The 24903-nt window shown below is 41.3% G+C and overlaps 1 protein-coding gene across 3 annotated transcripts in view; it reads left to right on the top strand.

Annotated features, from left to right (window-relative positions):
• The window catches only part of myo1b (myosin IB), an 87326-nt gene extending 62626 nt beyond the window's left edge, over positions 1 to 24700 (top strand). Inside the window, exons 8-31 of one of the 3 annotated variants that reach the window (XM_046055082.1) lie at positions 353 to 451; positions 1472 to 1575; positions 3267 to 3414; positions 4163 to 4281; positions 4844 to 4930; positions 5081 to 5146; positions 8152 to 8256; positions 9833 to 9895; positions 10089 to 10289; positions 10534 to 10760; positions 11137 to 11337; positions 12389 to 12482; positions 13699 to 13848; positions 13970 to 14038; positions 14135 to 14221; positions 14581 to 14667; positions 16620 to 16706; positions 17993 to 18067; positions 18249 to 18383; positions 18746 to 18852; positions 19042 to 19174; positions 19770 to 19922; positions 20639 to 20769; positions 22578 to 24700. In XM_046055082.1, coding sequence (XP_045911038.1) covers positions 353 to 451; positions 1472 to 1575; positions 3267 to 3414; positions 4163 to 4281; positions 4844 to 4930; positions 5081 to 5146; positions 8152 to 8256; positions 9833 to 9895; positions 10089 to 10289; positions 10534 to 10760; positions 11137 to 11337; positions 12389 to 12482; positions 13699 to 13848; positions 13970 to 14038; positions 14135 to 14221; positions 14581 to 14667; positions 16620 to 16706; positions 17993 to 18067; positions 18249 to 18383; positions 18746 to 18852; positions 19042 to 19174; positions 19770 to 19922; positions 20639 to 20769; positions 22578 to 22710 — 2861 coding nt within the window. In that variant the 3' untranslated portion in view covers positions 22711 to 24700. The remainder of the gene's footprint in view (positions 1 to 352; positions 452 to 1471; positions 1576 to 3266; positions 3415 to 4162; positions 4282 to 4843; positions 4931 to 5080; positions 5147 to 8151; positions 8257 to 9832; positions 9896 to 10088; positions 10290 to 10533; positions 10761 to 11136; positions 11338 to 12388; positions 12483 to 13698; positions 13849 to 13969; positions 14039 to 14134; positions 14222 to 14580; positions 14668 to 16619; positions 16707 to 17992; positions 18068 to 18248; positions 18384 to 18745; positions 18853 to 19041; positions 19175 to 19769; positions 19923 to 20638; positions 20770 to 22577) is intronic. The other 2 variants (XM_046055083.1, XM_046055084.1) reach the window with 2 other exon arrangements.
• The last annotated feature ends 203 nt before the right edge of the window (positions 24701 to 24903 follow it).

Here is a 24903-nt window from a genome sequence, read left to right as displayed (position 1 = left end):
TCAGGTACTGTTGCACTTGGTCGGTGGCCCAGAAGAAAGGGCTGACGTTTGATATCCTTGCGTGGTTTCTTTCTTGTACGCTTCCTGTAGCGTTTTCATACACGCAGAAATAATTACTAACATTGGCTGGGTCACCGTGGCAACTTAAATACATGCAGTAGTTGGAACCAGGGAGCCCACTGAGCTCCACGCAGATGTTGGGCATCCTTAATACTCAGTATAGCTGGTCATCCTCTTATTTACTACTCAAGGACACCTCAGTGAATCACCTCAGAAACATTTCCTGTGAAGGCTATTATTGGGAAATTACTTTTTGTCACTGTTTCCATTTTGTTGTTCTTTACTCTTTTAGATCTGCTGGAGAAGTCACGTGTGGTGAAACAGCCACGAGGAGAGAGGAACTTCCACGTCTTTTATCAGCTCTTGTCTGGAGCCTCTGATGACACACTCAGTAAGTCGTAAAAATTAATTGGAAATGAATAGAGGCGTGTTTGTGTGGGAGGTTTTTTTGTAGAGTGTGAAGGGACAAACTTCACTTGAAGATTAAAGGTCTTGTGGATCTGAGAGAAATGACAGTTTTGAACTACTATAAAATTAAAATTTATCAGCCCAAACCACAACCACTGGGGTTGTAATATATTTAATATAATAGGAAGTAATGAATCAGTGCAGTAGCTAGTAAGGAGTTTTGTACAGAGGAAACACTATTGTTGTTGTATCTTCAATCACATTGTTTTTATTTAGGTGTCAAGACTGTGATGGTAATCGTCAGCATGGAGTTTGTCTTCTTAACTCATAGTCATCGGAAAACACCAGCATGCCGTTCCTTAGGTCGAAAGCTTGCATAAATGTTTTCCAGCAGGACTGCAGCTGCACGAACACATGGCTGATGCATTAATAACCCAGTCTTCCTGCCTAACAAACAGCACAGAGAACAAACGCTGGCTGTGAAACCTGTTCCCTCTATTTGTGGTTACTGTGGACAGAGGGCATTGTTTGAATGGCCTGAACACGGGAGCGCAATATAATGCTCATTGACTCCGGAGCGCACACATCAGAGGGGCTTGATTCAGCTGTAGCTAATGCAACCGCTAATGAAATCCGACACTCACACCCACGAGAGGAATAGATTTCTTTGCTTCTAGATAGGGGTGCTTTTAAGAGGGAATTTGATCTTCCAGAATAATGTTCACAGCAGTAACTCTAAGTGCCTACACTGTGTAGTAATACACATGGAGTGACAATTGACAAATTTGTATTAAGGCATGAGGTGTCAGCCATTTGAACCTTCAAGTGATTTTGTTTCTAGATAGTCCTTGAAGAATACAGCTTATAACTATCATTACAAGAGTGTGTGTGTGTGTGTGTTGTGTAATTTACATTTAATGTAAATAAGGCTAAAATTGCCTTTAGCCAAACTTCTTTGAACAAATGTAATATAAATTGCAACCACATGGTTTGTGTTTCACAGAAAAGCTGAAGCTGAACCGGGACTTGAGCAAATACAACTACCTGAGCCTGGACTCTGCCGCGGTCAATGGGCTGGATGATGCAGCCAACTTCAGGACAGTCCGAGTGAGTAGTACATACACGTATTTGTCTGAATAATATTACACTTGACCCCAGTTTAGACACAATCCCAGCTGATATTTTAAGAATAAGCCAAACTAACTTCTTGGGAAGGTAGAAATTATCCTTATGACAGTTTTCTAAACCACAAATGGACTCTCTCAAAAAACAGACAAATAAGGACAAACATTCATCTCAAGCAGCATCACACTCCAGTGGCGTTGAGCGCCGGCTATCCTTTGTTACATCATGCCAAGTTAATTTAAATCCTGCACAGAGGGTAGAGGCGGTCTGATCGACATAACAAAACTAACAGAGTGTAGCTTAGAAAAGTCAGTCTTCTCGATTGTGAAAGCACTCCACACCAGACTCCCTCCTCCCACCTATTGTGACACCAGCTGATCTTTGAACTGAACCTGAACTTGAAAATAAATTTAAAAAAACCAGAACTACTAGGTTTGCATTGATTTTAAACACGGGGAATTCTATGTGCATCATTTAGCCAAATTTCAGTAATGGTTCAGCTTTTAACTGCACAGTGGCAGCAGCATTTATTTAGGGAAAACCAGCTGCTTCCTTTTATTTAAATAAGTCTATGCGCGTACATGCTCTGTATGTACAGTGCCACTATGTCTTATACTTACTAATGGTGAAACATAGGATGTTGTGTCTATAAGAGACTATTTCTACTACACTCTATTGTCAGTTCTGCTCTTACATGTGCTACTCTGCTACTGTATAAGCCTTTGCAGTCTGCTTTGTCACATTCTACTTGTATTTCACATCCTGCTTCTCATCACCTCTCCCAGCATTTCCCATACAGCTGCATTTCACCACCGGAAACACAAGAGGACATTCCCACTAAACAATAGTCCCTCCACATGGTCTTGTCTGTTATATACCCCAAGACGGCCACGCCTTCTTCCCTTAAACTTAAATGTTTAGTTATCGTTATGAACTTTAACTTAACTGTGGTCAAATGTTTATTTTAACAAATACCAAAAGTGCTTCAGAAAACAAGAAACCAGATGTTGTAGGGGGTTTGTAACACTAATCTCAAGCACTTAACTCCATTAATTCTCTTTTTCCTCAGCTTTGTAAAGGAAGTTGTTTTACATTTAGAGCTAATATGATGAACTAGGATTCGGTTCACGATTTTTAATATTCAGTTGGCTAATTTGTGTTTTTTATGAGTAAATTGAACTTGTATGTTTTATGGGTTTTTGCTTATCTCTGCTTTTCTTTGCACCATTGAATTATGTAAATCAAATGTACTCTGAGTCTGGAGTCCCTCAAAATAGAGACCTCAGTCTGAAGAGGCTATTCTCTTGAATGAAAGATTAAAAAGACACGGTACCTGGCTGACACAGCTTATTGACTGGTGCAGTCTTTTTTTCGTTTTTAACCACAACAGTGTGCACAAATACAACTTTGATTGGTGATATCCATAGTGAGAGAATTTGTGTTTGCAGAAGATATTCATGTTCAGCCTCGTTTGTCAAATTGATGATCATCATGACAACACTAGTTCTGATAGGCTGCTATAATAATGTCTCAGTCTCACTGAAGTGGTGTGTTTGCACAGTCATTAAACACTGTCACATTACAATGCATTTATAGCTTTCTTTCCTTTTGCAACCATGCTTCTTAATAAGATTCAACAATGTCCGCTCTTCGACTTCTTACTTTTTGCCCAGAATGCCATGCAGATCGTGGGCTTCATGGAGGACGAGGTGCAGTCGGTGCTGGAGCTGGTGGCGGCTGTGCTAAAGCTGGGCAACATTGAGTTCAAGCCAGAGTCGCGCTGTAACGGCACTGACGAGAGCCGCATTAAGGACAAGAACGGTGTGTTTGACAGATGACAAACAGGAAGCAGAGGGTGTCTCTTCGTGATAATATCTCTGATCCTTTTATAACTCGCCTCCACCTTCATTTGAATGATTTGGAAGCATGACGTAGTTGCAAACAACTGAGTGGACTGGGTGTATAGTTATGATTAGATATCAGACAAGCTGAATATTTGTATTAATTTATTGGTTGTAATTTTATTCTGCAAACTTATTGTCTATAGTTTTAACACTCAAAACATTTGACCTATATGCCCAACTAGCTTGATGTTGAGCCACTGCCCCCTATTGGCTGCTTGGATCCCTTCTGCAGTTGTCCTCACCAAATAGATATTTGCATTTTATGATTTGCATTACAAGAGCTATTTATGTTACCAGTCCTGCAGCTGATCTCTTTAGGTAAACATGATATTTACATATTTCCCTCCATGACAGTGGCATGATGCATCTAAAAGCCTCTTTTTTTCCCCCCATATGAATCACTCGCTTGTCGCCATCATATTGAAACAAGTTTACTTTTTAGCAGTCTTCTATTTCTACCATTGTGCTTACCATGTCATCACAGCCATATGTATTTAGTCCATAGATGTCAACACAAAAGGTTAGTATTTCGCTTTAACTCTTAAAACTTTCCTGTACTTGATCTACCAGCTTTATGTTAAGATACAACTTAAAATATAGGTCAGAATTCTGTCCTTTTCCCTTGATCCCTGCAGTGGTTTGTTTATTGTTTGTTGTGTTTGCAGATTTGAAGGAGATGTGTGAGCTGCTGGGGATCGAGCAGTCAGTGCTGGAAAGAGCGTTCAGCTACCGCACAGTAGAGGCTAAGCTGGAAAAAGTGTCCACTACACTGAATGTGGCTCAGGTCAGAGGGAGCGTTACAAATCTGTCTTGCACCAATTATACCACTGCATATCTGTCCTACTTGTATTGACAGTAACACACACACACACACACACACACACACACACACACACACAGTAAACACAGGCCATTTCTTCCCCCTCCCTCCGGCTGCCACCTCTCATCCATGTCAATGCTACAGGAAAACCTCTCCATTATAGATAAGCTGATTCCTCCTGGAAATTGAAATGTAGGTCATATTTTAGAGGTTCTTTAGTTCACTCAAACAGCTCATATAACGTGGATGCTGCAAACCAAGGCTCTCTGTGTCTGAAAGTGGAGACGGAAATGGTTCAGAGGGTTAACCTGACCTCAGAATGATGTTTTTGAAACTTGTGTTCGTGTCCTCGAAGCTGCAGCTTTCATGATTAAATATTGTGGAAGCTGTGGACTATTTTTTTTTATTTATTTTTTTTTCCCAAGCTCATGTATTAGCTTTTAGATTTTTTTTTCTCTCATAGTTTGGGTATCCAGCAATATTGTGAAAATTAATTCATGCACCAATAATGCCTTTTTATTTACAGGCCTACTATGCCCGAGACGCCCTTGCCAAAAATCTCTACAGTCGTCTGTTTAGTTGGCTTGTTACCAGGATCAACGAAAGCATTAAAGTAATGTCCACAACATATGATTTTATTTCAGTTCATTTAAACAATTATTCTATTGTTTTTTTGTTTGTTTTTTTATTCTTGCTAAGTTAAACTGGTAGTACATTGCTCTAATAATGTCTTTCTAATACTGACAATATTGTCTCCCTATAGGCACAGACTAAAAGTCGCCACAAGGTCATGGGTGTGCTGGACATCTATGGCTTTGAGATATTTGAGGTAAGACAAATGGCAGATCAAACCCGTTCTCCTAATTCTGATAAGCCACAAGGACAGAATCTGACCACTTAAACAGTTTATTACATATAAAAGGATTTTGCTCCCAGGCTGTTTTGGTACCTGTGAGGCGCTTATCAACAAGACCTGCCGGGCTGATAAAACCATATTGAGATCAGATTACCCCAGCTTTATTGCTCCCAGGGGTGAAATTATTTTTGTAGCAAGGTGATTTCAACACTAAAATCAGGATTTCACAGTAGAAAAATGGCCACTACATTATTAAGGGACTGCTCAGTACACAGCAAACACACATTCCCAACGCATCACATACAAGTTATGGCCACCCTGTCAAAGAATTTACTCCGAGAACAGAGTGTCTCACCATCATAGTGCAGCATAGGGTTAATTACAGATAGCGACCAGCCATTTGGACATCAATGTGCACGTAGATAAGTATGTGCATGCAAACACATGTGAGACAGAGTTTGAGAGCACTGTATATACTAAATGGAGATTGCTTGATGCCTCCAGTCCCCTCCCACCCCCACATGTTCATGTCTTTTTCATATCCCTGCTTGTTCACCTCACTCAATCTCAAGTCCTTCCTCTCCTCTGACTGTTGTGTTGTGTCTTGGTCACCAGGATGGAGTAAGTAACACCTGCACCGGCCTGTTTGCTGTGCCAGTGTGCATGCTGTGATCTAAACTCCTTGCTACTTAATTTAGTTCCCCATGAAGTCAGGGCTCCCGGTGTGCAGCATAGCCACGCGACTGAAAAAATGCTAAAGAAGCCTTTTCATCGTTTGAACCATGACATAACACCCAGTTGCCAGTTTATTAGGCAACCTAGCTGAAAATAATGCAGTGTAATATAACAGCCCTGCAATAAACTGCATTTATGACGGCTGCTGTATAAAGTTCAGCTTAGAGAGGTATTGAAGCAAGTTTAGTCACTTTGGAGGCTTATGTTTGTGGCGCTGTTGAGTTATACTAAGAGGTGTTTCTAATATTTTAATACCCATTTATATCAACACAGGTTGACTAATGTTGTGTTCCAGGCTGTTCGGTACTTCTGACATCAAAGCATTCCTGGTGCATGACGCCGAAAGTGAAATAAAAACCTCTCTGACTGTGACAAACTGATGTTTCTTTGTTAAGTGTACAAACAGTTGAACCCACAGCAGTGCCCTTGGTGTTAATTAAAAGGTTGGCTGTTTTAATGAAAACAAGTGACATAAATATACATTACTCGTTAACTGTGAATCCGTCTAGCTACATTAGTTGGTAATCCTCAAAACTCAGTAAAGGTGGTAGGCTATATTTCCTAATGTGTTCACTTTTTTAAACGTGTTCCTGCATAACTTTTGTGCAGAGAAGATGACTTTCAGAGATTGTTTGCTATAACCAGCTACCTTTTTATAAAATTGGCAAAATATTTCTACGTCAATTTACATGCGAAACAGGTTTACTATATGATTTAGTGTATATATATTATTTTAGTTAAATACAGGCAAATATACTTTGTTGTGTGACGTGGTTCAGCTGCTTCTCCTGAAATCGTAGTCTATTTTTATTTTTCCCCAAGTAGAAACTCCGACTTCAAGTGACGTTCCATGGTTCTAGTTCTGAGTTGCCTGGAATGCAGAATAAATAATGTTTTAGAAGTACTGACTTATTGCAAGGCTGTTGTATTATACTTAGTTAGTTTTAGGTAGGTGTACCAAAGTGTGTTGCTTGAATCAACACCTGAGAAATGTGACTATTAACTTCAAACATTTTAGTTTATAAGACGGTTACTTTCTCAAGCTGCTATGAAACGCTTGTCATAAAACATATATTAGGGTTGCAGTACAATTCTGTCATATTTCAGTCTGGTGTCAGCTGCCACTTGGGGGGGTGTGTGTGTGTGTGTGTGTGTGTGTGTGTAGGGGTGAAGATGGCCTTCTGGTTTCTCAGTAAAAGGAAATGGCGTCTGAACAATAATGACAGATCTCCTTGTGACTTTGCGTTCTGTTTCCTGGTTACTGAGAAACCTTGCTGCGTCCTTCACTCTGAGCTCTTAGACTAAACATGCTGCTCTAACCATTGTTGTGTCCTTAGCAAATGAGTGTTAACCTAACCCAGTGCACAATAAGGCCTTCTGCCAAGAAGCATGACTCACCACTCAATGGTCGTAATTGACACCAATAATAATTGAGCAATGCGGGGAGTAAAAATGGTTGAGGCATTTAAATTGTTAACAGCCCGTCAATGTTTAATGAAATCTATGACAATTTACTGGAACTTGTTCTGATAAGGGTTCAACATCATAAGATACATCAGCAAGATTTACTGGTATAAGTCATTCACTCTTTAGATTGATTTAAATATTTGTTCATTGATGGTTATCTAAGTGATGAGGTAGTGAATTGTTGAGCAGAAGGAAAGAGCTACAGGTCCGAAAAATATGTCTGCAGATGAGGTCAGGGTTTTATTTAAGAGACTTTTTCTTTTAACTTAATGTAACTTTAGACACTTGCACATTGTTGACTGTGGGCGTAGTTCTCAGAGTGTTCTCAAGTGTTCCTGCTCCAAATCTGATACTAAATCTATATTCCAGGAAACTTTGGACTAGCAAAACTGTGAGGTGTCCTCATCTGTACACGTTGGTGTGAACGTCCTCTTTAATAGAACACTGCAGGAAATTGATAGAAATGGCAAACGTTGGCAAATTGGTGACCATGCTTATGAATGTTTGCAGAGAAGAGCTTCAGAGCTGAAATGAGCTTTGATAAATAAGAAAATGAAGCAGGAATTGTCAGTGCATGGATGATGCATTTCCTAATCGTAGGGATTTGTGAAGAACCTAGCACAGAAATTTTGTTCTAAGATATGGAAAAGGTCCACCTTCCCCCATTGCAGGCCCAATAAAAGCAATTTCACTGGCAATAACATAGAGAGATAATTAGTTTACATGTTGACAGTAGCTGGAACTAATTGTTATTGCTCCTGTTGCTGCTCCCACAGGACAACAGCTTTGAGCAGTTCATCATCAACTACTGCAACGAGAAGCTGCAGCAGATCTTCATCGAGCTGACCCTGCGTGAGGAGCAGGAGGAGTATGTCAGAGAGGTAAGCTCTCATACAATCCAAGTAAACTGGAGAAGACTGGTAGTGGATACTGGGATAAATTACCCATAATGCCCAGCCTGTGGGCCTGGAAACACTCTGTCACCTGCAGCTGCGGCTCTAAATCATTCAACATCTCAGCACTCAATTTGTTGTGTTGACAGTTCATCATTGCAGGCCCCTGCAGCACGATCCCAAACTGGTCGTGTCACTCATCTCTTAAACCTTATTTTTCAGCTTAATGTGCAGTATTGCCCTTGACCCAAACCCATTTCTACTTCATTTATATCTTCTATCCCTTCTCTGCCGTCCATCACGCTCAGAGTTTATTCTCTCCCCGTCTCCCCTCTGTGGAGTCTCGGGGACGGAAGTGATCCCTCACTCCAGCGAGAGTAAACACTCCCCGTTGTGGGCCTTTAAGCTCTGTTTGTTTTCAAAGCTCTGTATGTATGTGAGTGCTGCCGTGGTGACCCCCACACCCCGTCCCTTACCAACACCACCATCAACGATATCCCACTCCTGGCCGATATCCAGCCTACTGCATGGGAAAATACCACAGCGCTGGAGAAAGGAGGGAGGCCCGCCAATCAGGAGTTCCATCAGTTTAAGCCACACCTTCTCTGCGCCCTCCCCCTCAAAATATCTGTCACATTGCTTACATCAACCGAAGCTATGTTCCCAACCCATTAGCAGCTGTGGATTAGATATCGGCAAAGTGGGTTCCTTAAGCGACGGGGGGGTTAGAGGGTATGATGGAGAATGTTTTCCTGTCCTTACTCAAATAATGCAAAGACTAAGCAGTAGGCACAGCAGGAGAGAATGCCTGGTGAACCTTACATCAACATCAGCTAATAAGTGCTAGTGATATTAACGTGTCTAGACTGAGTATAACCTCAGTGTAAGACTTTCTTTGAGTTAGAGACACATGCATGATGTATACGCTGCCATGCTCTCCACTCATCCAACCCTGAATGAACAGACTGTAGACAAAACAGCGTCTCCCTTTATCTCTTTGCCAGAGAGACTTGCTAAAAACACTGCAGCGTGTTCATCATATTGCAGATGTTTTGATATTTTGTCAATGTTTCCATTTACTCTTCGAGCTTGAGGAAGAAATACTGTTGCCTGGGGAAGATTGTGTAAAGGAATAAGGGATGTCCCAAAGTTAGAGGAACCATGTATATGGAAATTAGCGTTCTATTGAACAACCGACTGCCATCAGTTGTGGCTACTTCACATCAAACGGCTGAGGTTGAATAAAATTGGAACACAGACATCTTGGGCTTTGCTGCACTGCATCCAGTATTGCCCTTTCTGTCTGATAAACTATGCAGAATCCTCTCTAGCTCTCTACTGTGAAGTATACAGTACTTGATGAGGGCCATTGTGAGAGCAGCACTGATTAAGTGACCTTCAAAATCTTAACCAGGGCCTCAGTGATGTGTTAAAACACAGGACTGTTATTTCATCAACCACTCAATTCGGTGAGCATGTAGCTGATTTAGAAAAGATGTCTTGATAACTCTGGCGAAATGTAGAAAAGCTATTGTCCCTTTGACCTTCATTTCTTTTGATACAGGGCATCGAGTGGACCAACATTGAATATTTCAACAATGCTATTATCTGCGACCTCATTGAGAATGTAAGTCAGTCTCCCTGTTCTCAAAGATCACATGAACAAATTCAGCATGAATCCACAATCCCCAGCTGTTCTGCTCACCGCAGACAGGCTAGGGGGTATTAACAATGAAATAATATGGAATATAAATTTCAGTAACACTTCATGATTGGTAAATTATACAATTTCTTATGTCTACCGACCTTGCTATACCCAGCATCAAAATGGCATTTTGGCCATGTTGGACGAGGAGTGCCTGAGGCCGGGGACAGTCACCGACGAGACTTTCCTGGACAAACTGAACACCATCTGTGCTGAACACCAGCACTTTGAGAGTCGCCTCAGCAAGAATTCCAAGTTCCTCACTGACCACAGCCTGCCACACAATTGCTTCCGCATCCAGCACTATGCTGGGAAGGTACTGGACATTAGTCTGCGTACAGAGTAATAAGGAATGAAAGCAAGATGTTTGTGAAACAATACAATTCATAAATGTAATGCAGAAAACACTGAGATATAGATAGTAATATGAATTTATGCATCTGATGCGACTATTCCATTCTTGATGTGCACTCAGTAGGGCAGTATATCACAAAGTTTGTGTTCCGATGAAAAGAAAATACATTTAAGTCATTAACATTTTTGTTTCTTTTCATATCAAGGTGCTGTACCGTGTGGAGGGCTTTGTAGACAAGAACAACGACCTGTTATACCGGGACCTGTCACAGGCCATGTACAAGGCCACCCACAGCCTCATCAAACAGCTGTTCCCTGAGGGCAACCCAGGCAAAGTCAACCTGAAGAGACCCCCAACTGCTGGATTCCAGTTCAAAGCATCAGTGGGAACGCTGATGAGGAACCTGCAGACCAAGAACCCAAACTACATCCGGTAAAGTCCTGTTATCCAGCTAAATGAATAAAATGTAAATTAGACAGACAGTATAACTGTTGTTACCCTCCCAGTGAGATTTGCAGCCTGACTTTTTTTAATGTAATGCCAAATGTCATGAAAATTGGACTATTGAACCTTAAATTTCTTACATCCAGATTTCCTTTTATTCTTGATTGATTGTAGTTTTGTGTACTTGGGTTGACCATAAAACTTAATATTATCAATAATAAAACAGTCTTTTTCATCATTCATTCATTCATTCATTAAAGTTAGACAACAATAGCTGGTCCAAATCTGACTTTTAATAAAAGGGTTAAATCAGCTCCATATATGTCTAAACTTGGTGAGAAGAATCTCGCTTCTTGCTTCCCAGGTGCATCAAGCCCAATGACAAGAAGGCATCCCACATATTCACCGAGTCTCTGGTCCGCCATCAGGCGCGCTACCTGGGCCTGATGGAGAACGTCCGTGTGAGGAGAGCAGGCTATGCTTTCCGCCAGACCTACGAGCCGTGCCTGGAACGCTACAAAATGCTCTGCAAACGGACCTGGCCCCACTGGAGAGGGCCCGCCAGGTAATGGTTGTGTTTATTCTGATGCAGTGACTAACTGTGGAGCAGGTGAGGGGGAGTAGAGAAAGGGCTTTGTCACTGGAAGGTTGCCAAAGCAAATTCCTCCCAAGTTTTTTGTGAGAAAATGTCAGTGTGTAAACTAAGAAACACTCATAGGTGTCTTTAACTGAGGCACCAACCCTCAGACTACTCCCAGTGGAGTGACTGTGACCAGCACTAATAGACTGCAGTCGGAGCGGTCAGCTCCCAGGTGTGATTGCGTGGAGCTGTGTGAATGTGAAGCAGGTTTTTGCTGGGAAAGGGCTCGGATGACCTTCCCTCGATAAACAAGGGTTATAAAGGGGGGAAATGTTTGCTGAAGGGTTCACCCAACATACTGACATATCTTTAAAGATACCGAGCATAGTCTAAGATAAATGTAAACAGGGCACTTTTAAGGAAAGGCTATTTTATTATCTTTGCCTTTTGACTGTTATCCAACATGTTAACATACATTACACATATACACAGTTTCAGGTATTTGCACACTCTTCTTAATGTACTACCAGCAGTCTTGACACAGAACAGTTTTTCTCTTTTCAGCAGAAATTAAGTATTACCTCTCTGAACCACAACATGTTGAGACATTTCATCCTTATCTGTCTTCCATTCCATGTGAGCCAGACTTGCATGTTTCATCCTCTGTGCTAGTGAAAAAGCACTGATTCCTATCTGCTGTACCACAAATCTGTATCTTGTTTTTCAGCCATTCCTCAGTGCTTTGTGTGGTTTCCTAATTTCCTCCCTCCACATGTTTCTCCAGATTTGTTTCATTCTCCTTTTAATCATTCTTTTCTCCCTTTCTCAAACTTGGCGTCCTCACTGCTGTTCTTTTTTGTTTTGCCGTGTGTCCAAAATCTTGGGACTATTTTTGACTACTTTTACTTCTTTACTGTTGATCTTGTGTTGGAAATCTTCTCACTACTTCTGTACAGTTGCTCTTATGTTGTTGATGGCTACTTGAAGGGTCAAGTATGCTTTGGATGACCCATCTGACCCTTCTGGCTTCCCATAGGGAAGGAGTGGAGGTGCTGATGGCCGACCTCCAGGTCCCAGCAGACGAGTTCTCCTATGGACGCTCCAAGATCTTTATCAGGAACCCAAGAACGGTAGAAAACACGGATAAAGCAGCCCTGCATACCTTTAAATCTGTTTTCTAGCCAGTTTTGACATCTGCTGTGTACTCTGACCAGAGCTGTGTTTGAAAGTCTAAAGGTTGAATCCAATGTACTCAGCTGCCCTGTTTTCTCACAGTAAGATGTTTGTGAAGCAGGGTGGGCTGCATTTGGAGCCCCCACTTCAGCAATTAGCATGCAACCACCACTCTGAAAACACATGGTTTCACTCAGCCACCCCGTCTAACATGGGAAATGAGCTTCTTTGCTAGCCGTTTGTAGGCTCCTCAACTGCTCAAGCCTGAAGCGTTTTAATGGACTTTCTCCCCACCCAGCAAACAAAGCTTGGAATTACATGATCTCATACTGGGAGAATTTCTTTTCTCCTTTAATTGATGCTTCTGTCTGATAAACTTATTTCTCTTATATATCTACAGCTGCGAAACCACTACATAGTCTAGTTTGGTGGATCTTAATCTGCGTTTCCAGACTATGTTTCTTTTGGCTTTTAATCCAATGCAGCCCCGCCTCAAGTTTAATTGTTTCAAGGTTTTGGGAAATTCTTGTCAGACAACATGGAACTTGCTTCACTAGACGCAATGCTGAGTAACTTGGAGTTAATAGTTAAGCTCTTGCGTACGTTTTTAATTTTATTATACTATTTGTGTTCTTTGAGCTGTAACAGTGTTGTTACCTTAGCTAACCTTAACATAATATCTTAACAGTGAGATGAGGTTACGTAAAAATATATATATGCATTGTAGTGAAATTTAAAAAGCCCCATTTGCTCTGCCTGCAGATGAATAAATTGCATCACTTTACAGCAGGACAATCAAATGTTTTACTCACATCCCAGCGGAAGATTAGTCACATGTCACTTTTTTGTTGTCTTGCTATAAGCCCAAGGCAGGAAAGGGTTATTTTTCTCTGCTGCAGATAGATTGGACTTTATACTTGATATCTCTAAATCAGTATTTGCTCATATAAAAAAAATTATGTTGATCTCATAGCGGGCAAAGTTTTCTTCATACTTTTTTTTTTTTTTTTCCCCTTTTATAACTTTGATTTCCGTGTGGTCTTTTGCAGAGGTTAAAAAGACGCAGTACTAGCCAAAAGAGAGTGCGATCTTGATACCTGCCAACTGTAACAACGGACATAAGGGTGTTTTCTTGTTGTCTTATGTAGTTAATCCTCCCCTCTTCCCCCACAGCTCTTTTTCTTGGAGGAGAGGAGGAGGCAATGCCTGCAAGACCTGGCCTCACTCATTCAGAAGATCTACCGTGGCTGGAAGTGCCGCAGCCAGTTCCTGCTGCTGAAAAAGAGTCAGATAGTGGTGGCAGCATGGTACCGCCGATATGCGGTGAGGCTCTCTGAGGAAATGCACTCAAAATCCCACACAAAGCAAAATATACAAAAAGGCGTTGATGTATTGTATGTATACCTGGTGTTAATTTCTTATCCTTTGCTTTTCCATCTCACAGCAACAAAAGAAATACCAGAAGATCAAGAGCGCCACCACTGTGGTCCAGTCCTACACCAGAGGATGGCAGGTGTGCACCTTCCTGTGAATTCATGCTCTTTAATATCGAATGTGGCAGGAAGTCGTGGAAAAACACTGAAATGTTTGCATGTTCTATTTCCACCAGGCGCGGAAACTCCTGAGAGAGCTGAAATATCAGAAGAGATGTGAAGAGGCAGTGACCACCATCGCAGCCTTCTGGCACGGCACCCAGGTACTGACGCATTAAAGTACAGAGGGATATCAGAGTGTGAGGTGTTTTAATTCAACAGAGCTTCAGTCTGGGTTTGATACAAGCTTTTTATTCATGTTGGAGAAAAAAAACTGCTCTTGAAGTCTTAGCAGTGTTCCTGCCTAATGGTCCAACAAATTGCAAAAAATTCTGTTCTTTAACAAAGCTTCCCTTGATATTATTGCTGCTGTTTCCCTTTGTTCCTGCCTCTTTTGCTGATCACACACCTGCCACTCCCATCTCCGCCCTCCCCCCAATCCCCCTTTCACTTTCCTTTCTTAATACTTTTCCTTCTCACATCTCTCAACCCTGTCTTACCTAACACCACCACGACCCACCAGGCTCGGATGGAGCTGAGACGTCTAAAACAAGAAGCGCGGAATAAACATGCTGTGACAGTAATTTGGGCATACTGGCAGGGAACCAAGGTATTTTCACCCAGCCGTAGTGTGTCTCTGTCCCAGCTGTCTTGTCATCCCTGTTCACCACGTCCCGTCCCATCCCATTCCCACTATGAAACTGCTTAATAGAGTAGCCGCCCCGTGCGGGAACCTCAGTCCCTGTCCTTTCAGTATCTGGCCGGGTTAATGTGCATTATTGTTGTTCGTCCTGTTTTCTGTTTTGTTGCTTATTTTAGTCATGGTGTTACAAACCAAACTACATTGCAACACACATGAAACAAGACTTAGCTCTGAAAAGTAGCCATACTCTGATCCTTTGTGTATCTTTGGTTTGGTTTGCATCCAGTCTGTTTGTGTTTTTAGATTTGTACCTACTCTTCTATAATCTAATTAGCTCCATACGGTGCTGATTTTCACTGTGCTGTCTACTCTAGCTCATGCTGAGAAGCCTCTCTTTAAAATACTGATATACTGACAGCAAAACACCAGGGAGCTCTTATAAATAAGCATGGAATTATGTCAATATGATGACGCACATGTTACTACTTTATAAAGCCTCAGTGGCTGTGTAATCAAAGCCACTGTGCAGACTTTGCAGTCTGCATATCTAACATGCCTATATCTTATCCGTATTGACATTGTTAACATTTGAGATATCCTTGTTTGTTAATAATCAGTATTTCAATTCAAAGTCTCACAAACTGCTGATAACCATCAATTCTGACTCATTATGGATGCGGTTAAAGTTTATTCTGTGTTGTATGTGACCTTTTGATCTTAGCAAACATAAAGGCTCCTTATTGGTCAACATCTTTATGAAGATCCAGATAATGTCGCATTAATCCAGACTCTCCCACAGTTGTCATATATTATTTATTTTCTCTCAAGGATTGTAAAATGCAGTCACAAAACGTGAGCACCCACTAAAAGATCCTCGCACGTTGATATTAACCACCCGCTGTCCCATCTCTTGACATCTTTTGTTGTCTTTCGTCAGTGTCGTCCTCACCGTGCTTTTTCACTCCTCTCCTGGCACAATTAAGTTTTGATTGTCACTGAAATTAACCTCCTCCGCAAATGCCACGCTTTTCATCAGGCCCGGAGAGAGCTGCGTCAGCTGAAGGAGGAGGCGAGGAATAAACATGCCGTATCGGTCATTTGGGCCGGCTGGCAGGGCACCAAGGTATTTGGGGAAGCCTGTTGACTTGACTTGCCGTGACTACATGACTTGCCGCCTCCATCAACTGCTGAACCCATTCTAAACATTTTATTTGCCGTGTAAGACAGTTTACCACGCACCCTCTCAGATACAAACTCGCCCACCTGATGCTGAGGTGAAAAGAGTCTTACCATTTCAACCAAAACGGTCATTTTCACCAAAGCCTGTCTTTACAGCTCTGTCTGCCAGTCTAAATGCTAGTTAGCAACTTAAGCAATATACTGTCTCACTCACACACTCTCACACACACACTCACACACACACACACACACACACACACACCAGGGACAAATGGGTCATGTTTTGGGTGTGTTTTCAGCATCTTCCTCCAAGGTCCGTGCATCACCAGTGCATGCTGCCTGCCGTCTGCATGACATCTTCCTCCTCGTGTAGTTAATGCATGTTTTCTCTTTGAACTAGATGAAACTGTCTGGATTCATTGAGATGATCTCTGCTGCTTAAGTTGTGACTTTTGCTCTCCTCCTCCACTAAAAAGTGTTAAGTCTGTTTCCCTTACAGAAGTTCCCCTGATAAATGCTGAAATTACCCATGTTTGTTTCTGGAGAAGTAGAGCTGTACTTTTAACAGTCCCTCAATGGTCACACGTGGCTGGTGTGCAGTGTGTCTGTGTTTGTGTGTGTGTGTGTGTGTATTTGATGTTTTCTGACCTGAGGCAAAACAGAGTCTCTCTCTTCTTCCTCTCATCTTCTCTTGCTTCATTTGTTCCCGCTCTCTCTCTTCCCGCCCAACCCCTGAACAGGCACGCAGGGAGCTGAGGAGACTGAAGGAAGAGGCCAGACGTAAGCATGCTGTCGCTGTGATTTGGGCCTACTGGCAGGGACTCAAGGTACCTACCAGCCCCCCACGGCACAGCCATCACCAAGTCTGCCACCTACTCATCACTCCTGACCCTCTTCGTCCTCCTCAACCATCTATAATATGCACACTTCTACAGGAAACGTCTCTACCTAGTGCTCCAATCACACTTTATCCGTAACACCCTTGTTTTAAACTGTTTGCAGCATTCGACAACCCAGAGGTTAAGCACATTGGAACATGAGTGATTATACATGGTTATTGGCTGATATATTACATGAACCTTTGTTGCACAGTCAACCGAGAACAAATAAACATACACCACAGCATCTAGTTGTGCTAAACGTTTTCCTCCAATATGCAAATCCCAATTCCCTTTGCAGCGCTGTTCTTGTGAGACTTGCAGGATTTGCTGATCTTAAACATTTACCTCTGCGTCACCTGTGTGTGGCCCGGAGAGATGTATTTAACACATTAAGTGTGATCTCATCTTAAAGGGGTAGTTCAAAGCATTGAAAAAATACTTTTGAAGCAATGTCTTTTGTTAGGAAAAAGTTAGCAAATGATTAATACACTCCCTCCTGTAATCCTATAACTTTAGATACATTTCAGATCATTATTTAGGGACAGCTACTATTTTCCTTTTTTTATGGTTTTTAAGGCTGAACATTTAAACCACCAGAGCCTTCCTGGCTTGGCAGTCTCTCTCTGTCTTACTCTCTTTCTCATCTGCTCTTTTCTAAACATCTTCCTCTGTCCACTTTCTCTACATCTACCCATATAAAGCAGCACTGTTTTGTGCATCCAACTGTGTTTGTTTTGCTTGTAATTTCTCTAGATGTGTAAAGTGTGTGTGTGTGTGTGTCTGTGTGTCCTAGTTGTTGGGGATTATCTGTAGCGTTGCTGTCTGGGTTTTAGAAGAGCAACTGTCCTCACACTGGTCATTTGTTGCATTGCTAATCTTTTCATCATGTTAATTGACCCACCCTGCACCTCACAACGCACCTGTTCACAACTCAATTGGTGTAATTAAGGTCAGCATGAAGGTCAACTGTAACCATAACAATCACTGGATTTTCAGTTATCAATGTAATTTTAATAATTTCCAGCAGCTTGCAGTTGACTGTCAGCTCCAAGTGTTCATTGTTTGTGACTAACCAAACTTCTGTTATTCTAGTATGCTGTTTATGTCTGTCATCTTCCTATCAGTGTATTCCTTTTCTTTCCTGCTTCACGATACAGTAATGAGCGGCAACAGGTGATTGACAGTTTGTTTGTTTTTGTTTTTTTTTTACTTTTTTTCTTTTTCTGTAAAAGGTCCGTAGAGAGTACAGAAAATTCTTCAGGGCAAATGCCGGAAAGAAGATCTATGAGTTCACCATCCAGAGAATTGTAAGTATGAGTTGAATATTTGCCTCAGTGTTTACTGGAATAAATTGCATAAAAAAACCTAGAAGTCGGTATGAGCAAGAATAAAGGGTATTTATTGTTGTTTTTCATCAAAGATTTGCTAGGATCTTATTAAACTGCATTCCCTTTCCATACAGTTATCATTTTATGTCCATTTATCCAGATGCAAAAATATTTCCTGGGCCTGAAGAGCACCATGCCCTCCATGTCACCCATAGACAAGAACTGGCCTGCCAGGCCTTACATCTTTCTGGATGGAGTTCACACAGCGCTGCGAAGAATCTTCCATCTCTGGAGGGTTGGTCACAAATAACTCTTCCCCTGTTTATCCCGTTCAACTATTTATTTCTTGTCATTTCACGATTTATGGTCATCGACTTTAAGTATCAACATCAAGCTTTTAACTGTATCATACAAAATCTTTATATCCGAGCCACAGGCTGTAACAACGAATTAACAAAAGGTCAAATGAAAAACAATTGAGGCAATGATCCTGTCCATTATTGATCAAATATATACAAAGAATGAAATAAGCAATACAACACAAGATCGATATAACACACTTGAAACCTGAAAATGGAAAATATTGGAGAGGCCATACAAAATATTTCATATTTCTCAACAACAACCCTTATTTGGTGAATTTATTCTGCTGTTCAGTGCAAGAAATACAGGAGCCAGTTCACAGAAGAGAAGAAAGCGGTTTATGAGGAGAAGCTGGAGGCAAGTGAGATCTTCAAGGATAAAAAGGCTCTCTACCCGAGCAGGTACCTGATACTTACTGTAGCAGAGTCTCTTTATTTCACAGTACATAAAAGTAATACCTAGTGATCCACTGTTTGATAAATGAGTAGATTAGTGAATCTCTTAATTTCATGGTAAACACAAAGCGTCAGACCTCATATGTGGCATGTATTGTGAATGCCTTTGTCTCTGGCTCTGTGTTTTTGTCTCAGCGTGAGCCAGCCCTTCAAAGGTGACTACCTGGAGATCAGCAAGAACCCCAAATATCAGAAACTCAACAGCGCTGTGGATGAGAAGGTTCTACTGGCTGATGTGGTCAACAAGATTAACAGGGCCAACGGCAAGGTAAGAAACATCACTGGCTCTACAACATTTAGAATCCATTCCAAGTCCAAAATGAGCCGTAATTACACTGTGACCTGCTGTTTAGACTGGAGCAGAAAACTATTACGTTGATTTGATGGGTATTTCACCCTGCTGTGCAGCAGTCTGATGTTTTTTGACATCTAAACAACTAGTATTATTTTGATTCCAGCAGATAGCAGACACGTCGACAGGTGTATTGTGTTTAACTCTTAACCCTGTCTCTTTTATTTATATAAAAAAAGAGGGAGAAGTGCACTTAAAAACCCATTTCGGTCTGCGCGTTTGCTTTTGCCACAGTGTTGACATGTAGCATAACTAAAATTCAGAACAGTCCCGAATTACTGTTACATATCCACAGTTGTTGTGTTTTTCCCTAATGACAAACGGGTGACTTCATGAACAAAATAATTAATTTTAACGTTGTGTTTTGATTTTCACGTGTGTTAATATTCATTGACGCTGAATGTACCGGTAGCCACGCCCCCTCCCCACCCGTCCCGAATTTCAGCCATTCTCATCTGGTCACCCTAAGCACAACATTAGAAGGGTGAACACTTTATGCTCTGGTTTGCAGGGTACAGCTCGAATCTTCCTGCTGACTAAGAAGAGCTTCGTCCTGGCCGACCAGAAGACTGGCCAGGTGAAGGCCAGTGTTCCTCTGCCAGACCTCACCAGTGTGTCGGTCAGCACACAGAGTGACGGCTTCTTTGCTCTCAGACTCAAAGAGGTGAGGGAGACCTGAGCTGTTGTGATGTGTTGTTTCAGTGCGGGTATGAGTCGACCTTCTCATCTAACTCAGCCAGATAGCGTTGCGAATACAAGGATTTCTTAAAATGTCTAACTATTTCTTTAAGGCCACTGAGACAGTTGAACGGTGGTCAGTTGTGCCCTTGTGGTGCTTTATTTAAATATCCATGGACATTAAAAGTTACACTAGGCAGCATTTTTGTACACACAAGTGAACATGCCTAATTTACTAAATGAAGTAGATTGACCCATTTCTCCTTAATGAAATTGTACTGGTGGGAGATCTCTGGCTACAGGAATTACTGATACAAAACTTTCTTTCAAAGGTTTTGTTTTTTGTTGAATATCACTGAGAAACATAATCATAATAATAACTTACAAGAGTTAAGTTTTTCTACGTTAACTTCAGACACCTGGCTGACGTGGACACCTTTTACCCACACATGCAAACACAGAAACATTAAATGGAAAAAGCCAGAAGGTTGTACATGACATTTGAGCAGTGGCAATACATAGAACAAAAGATATGAGACAAAAGTAATAGAAAGAATGCGTAAAATAAAAAAATAAAAAATGAACTAATAAACATGTTCCGACCAACACTTTTTGAAAAAGGAAATGTTGTGTGGAGTTTACTCACAATAAGTGCATGATTACAGGACACTGAATACAAAATTCATTGATATTTTTCTTTAGGGTTCGGCCTCAGCCATTAAAGGAGACTTCTTACTCAGCAGTGAACATCTGATTGAGATCATCACCAAAATCCACCGCATCGGGGCCACGGCTGCAGACAGGGAGCAGCTCAACATCGACATCTCAGACGAGTAAGAGAGCATGCAGAGTTAAATGGGGTTATTTAGGTTGGGATTTGTCTCCCACCTGGATGGTTTTTAGTGACGTGGCTAATGTTTCAGCTTCAGTTTATTCTATTCACAAACATCTTAAAATACAAGTACAATCACAAGAAATGTATGTAGGGGCCCAGACACTAAGCAAATGATAGACATACAGTATCTCACAAAAGTGAGCCCACCCCTCACATTTTTGTAAATATTTGATTTATATCTTCATGTGACAACACTGAGGAAATGACACTTTGCTACAATGTAAAGTAGTGAGTGTACAACTTGTATAATAGTATAAATTTGCTGTCCCCTCAAAATAATACATCACACAGCCATTAATGTCTAAACCTCTGGCAACAAAAGTGAGTACACCCCTAAGTGAAAATGTCCAAATTGGGCCCAGAGTGAAGATTTTGTGTGGCCACCATTATTTTCCAGCACTGCTTTAACCCTCTTGGGCACGGAGTTCGCCAGAGCTTCACAGGTTGCCACTGGAGTCCTCTTCCACCCTGACATGACAACATCACGGAGCTGGTGGATGTTAGAGACTTCAGTCTTAATTTAAAAGAACTTCAGCAGACCTGCTGTTATTTGGAAGTTTATTCTAGATATATGAAGCATAATAACTGAACGCTGCTTCTCCTTGTTTAGTTTTGACTTTGGGGACAGAAAGCAGACCTGTCCCAGACGACCTGAGAGGTCTGGATGGTTCATAACGAAGCAGAAGATCAGAAATGTATTTTGGCCCTAAACCATTTAGTGCTTTATAAACTTACAGCAGGATTTTGAAATCTATTCTTTGACATACAGGAAGCCAATGTTAAGACCTCAGAACTGGAGTGATGTGATCCACTTTTTTGGTCTTAGTGAGGACTCGAGCAGCAGCGTTCTGAAGCCGTTACAGTAGTCAAGTCGACTGAAGATAAATGCATGGACATGATTCTAGTAATCCATGTCCCTAGTCTGCTTGTCTTCAGCCATCTGTTTGCGGGCTGTCTTGTGCATCATCTTTAGAATAGGCTTCCTTCTGGGACGACAGTCATGCAGACAGATTTGATGCAGTGTGTGCGGCGTACGGTCTGAGCACTGACGGACTGACCTTCCACCCTTTCAACCTCTGCAGCAATGCTGGCAGCACTCGTACGTCTATTTCTGAAAGAGAACCTCTGTCGCTAAACACGTGCACTCAATTTCTTTGGTCGACCATGGTGAGGCCTGTTCTGAGTGGAACCTGTCCTGTAGAACCGCTGTCTGGTCTTGGCCACCGTGCTGCAGCTCAGTTTCAGGGTCAATTTTTTTTATAGCCTTGGCCATCTTTATGTAGAGCAACCATTCTTTTTTTCAGATCCTCAGATTTCTTTGCCATGAGGTGCCGTGTCGAACTTCCAGTGACCAGTATGAGGGAGAGTGAGAGCGATAACACCAGATTTAACACAAGTGCTCCCCATTCAGACCTGAGACCTTGTAACACTAACGAGTCACATGACACCGGGGAGGGAAAATGGCTAATTGGGCCCAATTTGGACATTTTCACATAGGGGTGTACTCACTTTTGTTGGCAGCGGTTTAGACATTAATGGCTCTGTGATGTGTTATTTTGAGGGGACAGCAAATTTACATTGTTATAAAAGCTGTACACTCACTACTTTACATTGTAGCAAAGTGTCATTTCCTCAGTGTTGTCACATGAAAAGAGATAATCAAATATTTACAAAAATAAAAAATTTTGGGTGTCCTCACTTTTGTGAGATACTGTATATTAGAAGTAAGTTGTTTCTGTGCGACAGGTTTCTGGTGCAGTTCAAGCAGGACAAAGTGTGTGTCAAATTCATCGAGGGAGCCCCAAAGAACGGCAACAGCGTGTCCTGCAAGCGCAAGAACAACCGCCTGCTGGAGGTGTCTGTGCCAACATCACCCTAGTGCAGCTCCCTCGCCAGCTCTTTAGCACTGTTCCTGAATGCTCAGATTGGCGGGCAATTAAACACCGAACTACCACCCACTCCCGAACCTCTCGTCTCAAGGTCCAACCCCCCCACCCCCCACCCCAGTGCCCACCCTGAGTTAGAAAATGACAGTTATTTGGCTTGTTGTTGTGTTTTTTTTCTTCAGTCTCTTCTTATCAGATTTACTATGGCACCACTTTAGCTGTAACCATGCGCCACTTTTTTTGGCAAACTCATCCCTTATCTGGGTTGCATGCCACAGGAATTTGGTCTAATGTTTCACTGGTGTTATGTAAAACTGGGGTAAAGGGTTAAAGATGGATGGAAAGAAAATCTTGGTGGCGCACAAGAGACTTCTGTATACCAGCGGTGATGTTGATAATGATTGTTCTCTCTGTATGTTGGATAAGTCTTTGGAGAAAATGTCATTATGAAAACTTGTGACAAGTGCCAGCCTTAACTGGCATTGACTCATCCATTTTTTAATAGATGGCTTAGAATTTGAGTTGAACTAACTTTTGGGCTTGGCCTGTCAGATTTAGTTTCTCTGAAGAACTTAAAATACTGCACTTGTTTTCACCTCGGTGTAACCAAAGGAGTATCATCTGAAAATGAATTTTGATTGAATGTTGTATGATTTTTATATATATATATATTTTTTTTTCAGTGCGCAGTTGAAGTAAATGTAATTTGCTAGATAATTGTATCCACAATTCCTATGTGCCAATGAACAGGTCCCATGACATGTCACAGGTCAGTGCACAAACATAGAAAACCCATGTAGGTGATGGACTCTGTTCTATTACTATTAATGACAATACATTGCCAAACTTTTTCGAATAGAGGAGCTTGTCAACCTGGCAATTTCTTTTAAGTTTTGACGGCACTGCACATGTGATTAACTTCCATTTCCTCTACAAGCACAGTAGAATTTGTGATCTTTTTGAAGCTTTATTTTAACTCATAGGGTGTAGGACTCATGTATGATTCAAAGAAGACCCTCTGGCTTTATGAGGAACTTGATTTAAAGATACTGATAAAGGCAGTGCAGACACTTCCAGAAGAAGCAAAGCTACTCACACCAGATTCTGTTAAAAAAAAAAATTCTGGTGAAAAGTTAGTCATTTTTTTTGTGTGCAATAAATAAAATGCGTTGTCTCAATTATTCCCTTTCCAACAACACAGTAGTGAGAACCCATAGCAGTCACCCTTACTGTACCATAAGCTGTACATAGGCTATATAGGCTGTAGCCCTGGCATGGACAAAGGGTTTCTTTAGTATCCTAATTTTAAGTGCTGTTTGTGAAATAGCTGTTGCCACTGCAGCTTGAGTTATTGTAGTGCTTGAACCACTCTGACAAAGTGTATTTTTCAAGGGGAAAGACCAAATATTAAGCGCACATGAACATAGTGTATCCGAAGAAATCAACCAGCTTTTACAACCTTCTAGTACACACATAAACACACAGGCCAAATATGATATTTCAAAGAAGCAACAGAGTGCTGTATTTTCAGGTATGTTGGCTATAATTTAATTTCTGGTAATTGTATTGGTAATTGGTTTTGTACTGTTGAGTTCTAAGTAAACCAGATGTTTCTCTGGTGACTGAGGGAATAACACAGCCAAAGTTGGTCTAGTCATGTTTTGCAATCCGGGGTACCTCGGCTTGTAAGTTATTGTATGTTTTAATTTTTTTTAATGTCACACACGACACAGGGATCAGTTGTTGCTGTCCCCCTCACGGGAACGTTTGAGCTGAATGCCATGCCCCCACGCGCTCTCTCTTCTCTGTTTCGTATTTGAACAATGGCTAGAACTTCAAAATGATGTCTGCATTCTTGTGTGCCTAATGTTAACCTGTGCTGAGAGACAGAACATGGAAATGTTTCAATAGAATTCAGTGTAACATTTACAAGTAATCTTTTTTTAAATTAAATAAAAGTCAGTAATAAATGTTGTTCTTGGATTCTGTGACCCTTTTCTTGTTGTTTTGTTCATATTCATTTAGTCTAGCAATGCTACGTTTTCTGGTGGTGATCCCATCTGCCCATCAATGACACTTCTAAACCTTAAACAGTACTGAATGAAGGCTGAACAAAGTTTCAAGGTATTTTCTTGGGCTGTTTTTTTTAGAGTAATCCTCAGTGTGCAGGAAATAGTCCATCAGCC

This window comes from Micropterus dolomieu, linkage group LG07 (genome assembly GCF_021292245.1).
Source record: "Micropterus dolomieu isolate WLL.071019.BEF.003 ecotype Adirondacks linkage group LG07, ASM2129224v1, whole genome shotgun sequence".
In the NCBI taxonomy this organism is placed as follows: domain Eukaryota; kingdom Metazoa; phylum Chordata; class Actinopteri; order Centrarchiformes; family Centrarchidae; genus Micropterus; species Micropterus dolomieu.
This window is presented reverse-complemented; position numbering and strand designations above follow the sequence as displayed.